This window comes from Sus scrofa, chromosome 4 (assembly GCF_054392235.1).
Source record: "Sus scrofa isolate SSC_HxYL_T2T_F1_AM1 chromosome 4, Sscrofa_HxYL_maternal_Yorkshire_Landrace_v2.0, whole genome shotgun sequence".
NCBI lineage: Eukaryota > Metazoa > Chordata > Mammalia > Artiodactyla > Suidae > Sus > Sus scrofa.
Window position 1 is genome coordinate 101,373,262 of NC_139386.1, and position 10,149 is coordinate 101,383,410.

The following is a 10,149-nucleotide window of genomic DNA, read 5'->3' on the forward strand; positions in this document are numbered from 1 at the left end:
ATGGGTACATCCTTTATGAGCTTCCTTTGAGATACAAAACCCTGGATGCCCAGTTCGATTGAAAGCATTGGGTCCTGAGAGGAGAGCAGTGTGGGAGGCATCTTGAAGATCAGACTAACTCTCCATCTGTTTCCCTCTCCCTCCCGCAGCCTTGGCTGAGGAAGCCGGCAGTCTTAGATGTGAGACCAGGAGCCAAAGAAGGAGGAGGAGACACAGAACTGTGTATTCCAAGCTAACAAAGTGTTTTGTTTTGTGCAGGCTCCCTGACCTCCTGCCCCGATGTCCTGCCAGCAGAACCAGCAGCAGTGCCAGCCCCCTCCCAAGTGCCCCTCGCCCAAGTGCCCCCCAAAGAGCCCGGCACACTGTTGGCCTCCAGCCTCCTCCTCAGGCTGTGCTCCCATCTCCGGGGGCTGCGGGGGCCCCAGCTCTGAGGGCGGCTGCTGCCTGAGCCCCCACAGGCGCCGCCGGTCCCACCGATGCCGGCTCCTGAGCTCCGACTCCTGTGACGGAGGCAGTGGCCTGCAGTCCGGGGGCTCTGGCTGTGGCCAAGGCTCTGGGGGCTGCTGCTGACCTGGGCTCCTGATGCTGAGACAGCGATTTCAGAGGAAACAAGAATCCAAAGGCTGAAGAATAAGCCCCAGCCTGAGGCATCCTTCTTAAACACTGCATTCTCTCTTGCCCAGGCTGAGCTGGGAGATGCTTCCACGGAGCGTTCCCAGCTCTCCCTAAATGGTCTTCCAGTTTGACGTCCAGAACCTCACAGTTCCCCGCCCCCTGCACCTGCCAATGATCAGCAGAGCCTGTGCTTGAACCTGTGTAAAAATAAAGCTTCGATTCTTCTTTACCAAATGGCTCATGTATCATTTCCCTCTGTCCCACCCCAGTCTCCTTGGTCGTCACAACCAAGCAAGATTCTAGAGACATGATCTTAGCTCTGGATCAGAAGAAAGAGCAGATTATTTCCCACTCCACTTGGAGAGGACTGCGGGGAGTTTTGAGGTGGAATGGAGATTGCGTTTCTCCGTAAAAGGACTTAATTCCTGTGAAACCTGAGTGGGTGTTGCTACTATCTGGGAATGGCCAAGGTGGAGGGTACAGGACTTCTCTTTTATTTTGGTGAGCTGTTTCTGGGTCCCCATTTAAAAACAGAGCCTCCGGAAGCAATGAAATAGGAAAGAGGCCAAGGCAGAACAGAAGAGAAGGATGGAGGGAGATGAGGTGAGCCCAGGGAAGGAACGCTAACTCAGGGGACTTTGAAAATGCAGGGAGAGAGATGAAAGGTGAGCCAAGTATTTAACGCGGTCTAGGGGAACTGGGTGACTAGAGTGTGTGAAATGAGAATTTCAGGAAAAGAAAAAGAGACAATAAGAAGTGTTGCTGAAATTATTTATAATAAATTAGGTTATTAGAATTTATTAAATTTTGACCTCTACAGTATCAAGAACCTCAATCAAGACCCATGTTTTGGCCTCCATCATGAAACTCAGACACTTCTCAGACTGCAGTTCCACTCTGACCTGTGAGCCAAGAGTAATATCTCACTTTGACCCCTGGGAGGCCTGACAAGGGTCAGAGCTCAAGTTTCTGTTAAATGCAAGAATTAAATGAAAGCGATGGCAGGGAACGAGTAGAGCAGGCAGGAGAGACAACTGGGCACGACCTTCAAGTTCATTACATTAAAAAAAAAGATCTTATGAAACCTGGAAATTAACTCCTAAAAATTTGAGCATCAAAAAGAAGCTGAGAGGCGTTTACTACCAGACACAGCCAGGTCTGACACACGCAGACAAAAGTCCTTGAAGCAGGAGCCCTGGCTCGGTTAGAAATCACCAAGGTGCTAGGGGCAGGAACAACGTCTAGGAAGCGGCTGAAAGCCTGGCTCCCAGGAGAGACCTATGCCTTGGGACGGAGCCTGTACACCCAGGACACAGGGTGTGAGGTCTGGTGACCATGGGCCCTGCAGCTCTGTGCACATCTGAAACCTTATACCTTGGGAACAACAAAACAGCCGTCTTACGGGGCTGTGGAAGAAGACGTGGGGCTCCGAAGTACCTCAAACTGCCACCTGGAGAGCTCACAGATCTTTAGCTATAGTTGAGTCAAATCCAAGGGAAGGCGTTCCCGCTGTGGTGCAGTGGGTTAAGGATCCACCCCTGTCTCTGCAGCAGCAGCTCGGGTTTGATCCCTGACCTGGGAATTTCCATATGCCGGGAGTGCAACCAAAAAAGAAAAAAAAAAAAAAAAAAAAAACAGTGAAGGGAAAAGGAAGCAGGATCAACCAAGAAAACTCCTGGCTCGGACACCGAGGGGATCTTGGGAAGCTAGAAGGAATAAGAAAACATCTTTAAAATAGAGCCCAGCTGTGGAGAGACATAGACACCCCAAACCTTATCGGGGTAACCCCAAGTCCTAGCCTTAGACTCATTTATTCACTCAGCTCCTTTTTATCAAGCATCTATTATGTGCTCAGTTCTAGGCACTGGGGATACGGCAGAGAATCAGAGACAAACTCGGAAACTTACATTCAAATGAGTCTACTGGCAACCGAGTGTGGTTTTACATGCAATGTGGAGTGAAAAACAGTGGATCTCTTCAGCTGCCCTCTTCTCCTTTGAGGGTGAGTGGACACTGGTTCTGGCTTAATAAACCCAGAGAAGACATCCAGCCTGAGAAAAATATTGATGCTTTGAGATAGCAGTTTTGGTGGTGACAAAAAAGGACATTGAGAGGAGTTCCGGTCATGGCTCAGCAGAAACGTATCTGCCTAGTGTTGTTGAGGACACAGGTTCCATCCCTGGCCTCGCTCAGCAGGTTAAGGATCTGGCGTTGCTGTGAGCTGTAGTGTAGTCGCAGACATGGCTGGGATCTGGCATTGCTATGGCTGTGGCATAGGCTGGCAACTACAGCTCTACAGCTCCAATTCCACCCCTAGCCTGGGAACCTCCATATGCCACCATTGCGGCTCTAAAAAGACAAAATAAATAAATAAATAAATAAATAAATAAATAATAAAAGGCATTGAGTATTTGCTGGCTTCCCATCAGAAGACAATATCCAAGAAAGGAGAGGGGGCAAATTGTAAACACTGCTAGAATAAGGTTAGTGCACTAGTGAGACTCTGTCTTCTTCAAATCCTTCCCATCTCCCTCCCTCCCTCACTCCACAGCCCCAGTGAAAAAAACACCTTCTTAGATGCTCTTTTCTTTCTATACATCTTGCTTATTCAACCCCCTAAAAGGGGATGGCTACCCATCAGACCTTCCAGTACAAGGAAAACCAGACACATACTTTTCATCAGTGTTTATAGAAAACAACAATGCTTTGCCATCATAGTAATGACTCATCATTGTGATGTAAAGGATTTGTCCCCTTCTTAAAGGTGATGTCTCAGAGGACAGGGCATCTCTGATGTAACAATAACACAAAATGGAAAAACACCAACTTACATTATAGAAGTTTCCAGAACCCTTGGTCAGTCCTGGTACTCAGGTGTTCCCAGGTCTCAGCATTCCCCCCCTCATCACGGCCACACCCAGTAAGTATGAGTCCTAGCAGAGCTGGTGGCCCTTAACCATACCAGCCAACTTGCATCCCTCCCTCTCCTTAAACTATTCCTGGATCTCTTAGAATAAATGGTACAGTTGCTAACGTACTGACACAATGGTCCATAGATGCACCTTCATTAACAAACTGTGTCACCACAACTTCTAGAAATCTCTATCTCTGATTTTACTTCTCATGTCTTTAGTCTATTATGCCTCTCCCAGCTTATTGTTGTTGCTGTTTTTTCTTTCCCCAGATACCAGCTGTTAACTGGAGAAGAATTCAGATGCTGGAATGTCTTTAAATTAGGAGACCAGGTGGTATTTTTAGACCTTTTCATTCTTTCCTTCCTGAGAATGACTGAGCTGCTTGTCACAGCCTTGCTAATGGTTTTGGTGATGGGAAGGTCCTGAACTGAGCAGGGGCCTGTGTTTTTCACTAAATGGAGAAGTGTTTTTTCCTTGCTTGGTTCATCATTTATTTATAGTTTTCATGGCCTGACTAAAATGCCCTCTGAAGGAGTTTCCTGGTGGCAGAGTGATTAAGGATCTGGCATTTCGCTGCTGTGGTGCGTGTTCCTTTCCTGGCCTGGGAACTTCTGCATGCTGTGGGTGCAGCCAAAAAAAATAAAATAATAAAATAAAGTAAAATGGATAAGCAATGAGGTCCTGCTGTGTAGCACTGGGAACTATGTCTAGTCACTTATGATGGAGCATGATAATGTGTGAAAATAGAATGTGTACATGTATGTATAACTGGGTCACCATGCTGTGCAGTAGAAATTGACAGAACACTGTAAACCAGCTATAATGGAAAAAAAGTAAAAATCATTATATAAAAATAAATAAATAAAATTTTAAAAAATAAAATAAAATACACTCCAAAGGAGTTCCCTGGTGGTCTAGCAGTAAAGGGTCCAGCATTGTCACTGTTGTGGCGTATGTTCCATCCCTGGACTAGGAACTTATACTGCTGTGGGTGCAGCCAAAAATAAAACAAAACAAAATAAAACACACTCTGACGAGCCAAACCTGAGCATCTTCACAGCCTGTTGGCATCATCTTACTGGTACTCCAAAGCCATGGAATCACCCAGCCAGGCAGCTTCCACCCCAGGAAGCCAGAGCTCCAAAGATGGCACTTCTGATAGAATTGACCTTGGAGAGTCCCTCTTGCGCTTTGAGCCAGGGGCCAGGCTGTGAGCTCCCCCCCACCCCCCGTGGCTCCGTTATCACGGAACATATGCTCAGCCCAGGGCCCATGGAGCTTCTCCTCTGATGAGAAACAGAGGGACTGAGACATGGTTGTTCCTCTCGGAGGGGAGGAAAGATTGATGAATATCACCAGGGTGCATACGGGTCCCCCAAGCCTTGCGGTCAGGGATGGGGCTGCAGAAAGGCCCGCAGACCCCCACCGCATTTCCTGAAGGGGAGGGAGGGCTCCATCCTCACGGTTCTGGGAGGTTCAGAAACTTCAGAACTTACTCCCCAGTTTTGTCTCCCAGTAACTAGAGACTTCACTCCTCAGAAGCAAATAGGCTGCTCAACTACAGTTATTTTCGGCCCTACCATCCAGCTACCATGAGAAAATGCCTCTTTTCCAGTCCAGGATCTACTGAAAGAACCCTCAAAAATATGAGTAAAATGCTCACTCAGTTGTCGTTCTGGGCATGAGTCTGAAACTACCTCCCACGCTGGAGGCAGGAAAAGGCTGGCGAGGATGTAAATACGGCACCCCCTTCCCCATCCACATCCAGAGCCAGCCCGCTCGCCCCTGTGGCACTGTGGCATTTTGCTTCCCCGAGAGGCTTGAAATAACTCATGGCTTTGCTCTGTTCTCAAGTGCCAGGTGGAAAGGGAAGATGAAAACTGCCCCTCCCTCTTCAGGCACAGAATCTGATTTCCACTGAAAATAACTCAATGTAAATATGTATTGGGAGTTCCCTCGGTGGCTCAGCAGGTTAAGGACCTGATATTTTCTCTCTGTGAGGATACAGGTTCGATCCTTTCCCAGGTCTCACTCAGTGGGTAAAGGATCCGCCATTGCCAGCTGATTTCACAGAAGCCAGAGAGAGCTGGTTCTGAGGAGGCTGCGGACCAAGTTGCCCAGGACAGGGGCTTCTGGGTTTGTGCTGCACAGCACTAGGGACTTGAAATTAGTCACTTATATTACAGCACTAATCACATGGGAACAGACTCCTTATTTATTTGTCTGTCTGCCCAGTTAGTTAGTCTGCATCAGGGTATGTGGCATATTCAACTCTGCATGCCGCTATAATATATGAACATGGGATGCAGCCTCTACTAAATGCACATGTAGGCCTTAGCGGAAGGTGTCTTGGTTCCCTTTCATCAAACACATTGTCTTGTACCTGGAGCTGGGCTTGGTGTTTGGTGCTGTCACCCTGCCCCAGCAACATACTTGTTCCCTGACCTTGCTTAGCAGGTAACGATTCAGCATTGCCATAAGCTGCAGTGTAGGTCACAGATGAGGCTCAGATCTGGTGTTGCTGGGCTGTGGCTTGCAGCTGCAGTTCCGATTTGATCCCTAGCCTGGGAACTTCCAAATGCTGTAAATGTGGCTGTAAAAAGAGAGAAAGAGAGGAAGGAAGGAAGGAAGGAAGGAAGGAAGGAAGGAAGGAAGGAAGGAAGGAAGGAAGGAAGGAAGGAAAGAAAGAAAAGAAAGAAGAAAAGAAAAGAAAAGAAAAGAAAAGAAAAGAAAAGAAAAGGAAAGAAAAGAAAAGAAAAGAAAAGAAAAAAGAAAAGAAAAGAAAAGAAAAGAAACAAGAAAAGAAAAGCAAAGAGGTGGCTATGCCTACAGCCTTTCCTGTTATCAGGATAATCAGATGCACTTAATATAATAATGTTTTATTAAAATGTGTCATTTCAATATCCATTTGAAATGGAACGATTTGCCCTATTCTTAAGGGTTTTAACATATCATGATTCAGAGGGAAATATATACCTATCATTATAATAAGTGCAATGAGAACATATTGCATGGCTGTTGTAACTGCACTTTCCACAACCACGGTCCACTTGACATCAGGTGTTCACAGGTATTAACACTACCAGACTCACCCTCACACCCATCAATTAACATTCCTCTTTGATCTAATCTCTCTTAGCCATCCTGGCCAATCTGAATCACTCTCTTCTCTGAGCCACTACCCCCAGCTCTCTTAGAATCAATACTGCAGTCACCAAGATACGGACACAATAGTCCTTAAATATTTGTTGATTTACAAGGCATGTCACTACAGCCTTTGTAGATTCCTTCCACCCATGTCTAGTTTGATCTGTGGCAGCTCTGGTTCACTGTGCTTCTAGGTGAATAGCCTTTTCTTTCCTCAGATACCTCTCCTTAACACAGCTATTAAGAGAAGGGAGGGATTCAAACTTGGCAGTTTCTGTCTCCAGAGTAGATGTTCTTCATGAGCGTATGATTGTGCCCCCTAAGGTCTTAGAAACTTCCAGGGCTCTCACAGCCCCATCCTGCCCTCCATGCCAGCATGATCTCTCCCTCCTACTAGACACCCAGATGCCTCTTGGATTCTATGAGCTTCTCTTCGTTGCCTTACCTGAGTTTGCTGTGCCTGGACAGATTACACACTCCACACTTCTGCTCATCATCAACCCTCCCAAGGGATAGCAGGTGACAACATCTGGGTGACTCATTCAGTCGGAGTCACTGCAGAGCAATAGGGGGCTGACGCCCAAAACCTCTGACCTCAAGCCGAGGACTCCCCACTCAAGTGTTTTATAGCATCTTCAGTTGGCTCTTGTTTATTTCACTACTTGCCTTTCAGCCCCACTACACTGTCAGTTTAGGGAGGGGGGTAGCATCTTCTTTGAATCACCTTTGCCCAGCACAGCATGTACTATCATCTCAGTTTGAAAGAGGGAATGATTTTTATAAATGAATGAATGAAAATCAAGAATGGCAGAGCTGGAGTTCCCATCGTGGCTCAGTGGTTAACGAATCCAACTAGGAACCATCAGGTTGCAGGTTCAATCCCCGGCCTTGCTCAGTGGGTTAAGGATCCAGCGTTGCCAAGAGCTGTGGTGAAGTTCACAGACACAGCTCAGATTCTGTGTTGCTGTGGCTCTGGTGTAGGCTGGCAGCTACAGCTCAGATTGGACCCCTAACCTGGGAAACTCATACGCCTCGGGAGCGGCCCTAGAAAAGGCAAAAAGACCAAAAAAAAAAAAAAAGAATGGCAGAGTTATGGGAATAGATACTTTAACTGTCTTGCTGATTCTCGGATTCCTTCTTTCCTTAAAACTCTTAACACCTACCAAGGAGATGCAAAGGGCCTGGGGCTGGAGAGCAGTAGTTTCCCCCCTAATTAAGACTTGCCTCTCCTACCCTCTCCCCATCCCACTCTATCCCCCATCCGACCCATTTTCTGCCTGCAAACTGAAATAGGAAAAGAGCTCCAAATGTGGTCAGTTCTCACTGGAATCAGGATCCTCCACTCCACTGAGTTTCTATCTCCCTGCTCCTCTTTGCTCAGGAATTTTCCCTAAGCTGTCAGTTGAAAGCCACAGCTCTGAAATAAATAGGAAAGAGTCTTTTTTTTTTTTTTTTTTTTTTTTTTAAAGCAGATGCAATTATTTGCCTTTTTACTACCTCTAGAGGCACTAGAATTCCCTCCAAGATGTCCTGGAAGTAAAACTAGGAGGAGCCTTGAGCCCTGAAGTGCCTACTCAAACATCCTGCTCAGGACCCACCTACTGTCCCTCCTGCTGAGCCTCTGCTCCGGGGGCTGCCATAGCTCCTGGGGGAAATTGGGATCTATGTAAGGAACTTCAGGAAATCATACCTTCTCAATGACACTTTCTGGTTATCACTCCCCATTTTCCTTAAGAATGACTCAGCTGCTTGCCATGGAAGGCAATGGTTATGGGAGGGGAGGAGAGAGAACTGAGCAGAAACTGTGAACTGAAAGCAAAGGGAGAAGGCATTTGGTGATTCCTCCTTGACCACTGATGTGAAGGGTCCAAGATGCACTCCAAGGAGCTAAACCTGAGATTCTGCACCTCCTGTCCCTATAATACCAATTGTAATGACTAAGTCATGAAATTGACCTGGGATTCATCCAGCCATGCCATTCTCTGTATTTCCTGATGTCTTGGGGCCACAGGAAGCCAAGGTTCCTTGGGATGGGACTCCTGAGATTGGTGGCTCTCAGGGAGTTGCCCTGGTGCTCTGGGAGGAGTGACAAGGTCACGATCTTATGACTGGTCTCTGTCATCACAGGATGTCAGGTCTGTGTATGGGGCTTGTAGAGCATCTGAGCTCATGAGAAAAAGGAGGGGTAAGAGACAGGAACAGCTCATCAAGGTGGAGGTGAGATTAATGAGAGCCATCTCCATGTCTTGCTTGGAGACTCTCAAGACACGTATTCAGGGGAGTTTCCATTGTGTCTCAGCGGAAATGAATCTGACTAGTGTCCATGCCGATGCGGGTTTGATCCCTGACCTCGATCAGTGGGTTAAGGATCCATCGTTGCCATGACCTGTGGTACAGGTAGCAGATGCAACTTGGATCTGGCATTGCTGTGGCTCTGGAGTAGGCCAGTGGCTATAGCTCCAATTAGACCCCTAGCCCGGAAACTTCCATATGCTGAGGGTGCAGCCCTAAAAAGACAAACAAAAAGAAGAAGACAGGCAGTCAAGGATGGTGCTAGGGCAAAGCCTGAGAGTTATCCACTGATATTTCACGAAAGACAGGGAAAACTGTCCATTGAGTCATTGACAAGGATATTTTGATCCTTTGAAATGATCCGAAAATGTGTGATTTGTGTTACTTTTCTAACCACTGGCTCCCTCCTCTCTGCTTCACTACCCCACCACTCCCCTACCTTCCACCCTCACCCACACCCCCACCAATGACTCAGGGTTGCAACCCGTGGGGGAAAAATGACTTCCGTGCTTGCTGCTACCACAAGGACAAGGCTTGCCTCTGATAGCCACAAGATAGAAAAAGATAAAAATTCATTCATTTTTTGCAGCAAAGTCTAAACCCCAGTATCCTATTTTTTTTAATTGTTATTTCCCCAATACAATTTTTTTTCTACTGTATAGCATGGTGACCCAGTTACACATACATGTATACATTCTATTTTCTCACATTATCTTGCTCCATCATAAGTGACTAGACATAGTTCCCAGTGCTACACAGTAGGATCTCATTGCTAATCCATTCCAAAGGCAATAGTTTGCATCCATTAACTCCAAGCTCCCAATCCACCCCACTCCCTCGCCCTCCCCCTTGGCAACACAAGTCTATTCTCCAAGTCCATGATTTTCTTTTCTGTGGAAAGGTTCATTTATGCCATTTATTGGATTCCGGATATAAGTGATATCACGTGGTATTTGTCTTTCTCTTTCTGGCTTACTTCACGCAGTATGAAAGTCTTTAGTTCCATCCACGTTGCTGCAAATGGCATTAGTTTGTTCTTTTTGATAGCTGAGTAGTATTCCATTGTGCGTATATACCACATCCTATTTTTGATGTGCCCCATAGCAGTTGGATTCTGTATGTGGACCATTTATTGTTGGCATAAGGACTTTTTCTATGTTTGTTCAAATCTGCTAGACTG

General features: G+C 46.6%; 1 protein-coding gene across 1 annotated transcript; it reads left to right on the forward strand.

The window, feature by feature from the left end:
* The first annotated feature begins 263 nt into the window (after nucleotides 1–263).
* LOC106510159 (late cornified envelope protein 3D-like) lies at nucleotides 264–585 on the forward strand. The gene has a single exon (XM_021090797.2). It carries the CDS (start codon nucleotides 280–282, stop codon nucleotides 568–570), a length of 291 nt encoding a protein of 96 aa, XP_020946456.2. The 5' UTR covers nucleotides 264–279; the 3' UTR covers nucleotides 571–585.
* Nucleotides 586–10,149: the final 9,564 nt, after the last annotated feature.

Excerpts from the sequence above, each read along its gene's own strand:
- LOC106510159 (XM_021090797.2), top strand. The coding sequence starts at position 280 with ATGTCCTGCCAGCAGAACCAGCAGCAGTGCCAGCCCCCTCCCAAGTGC.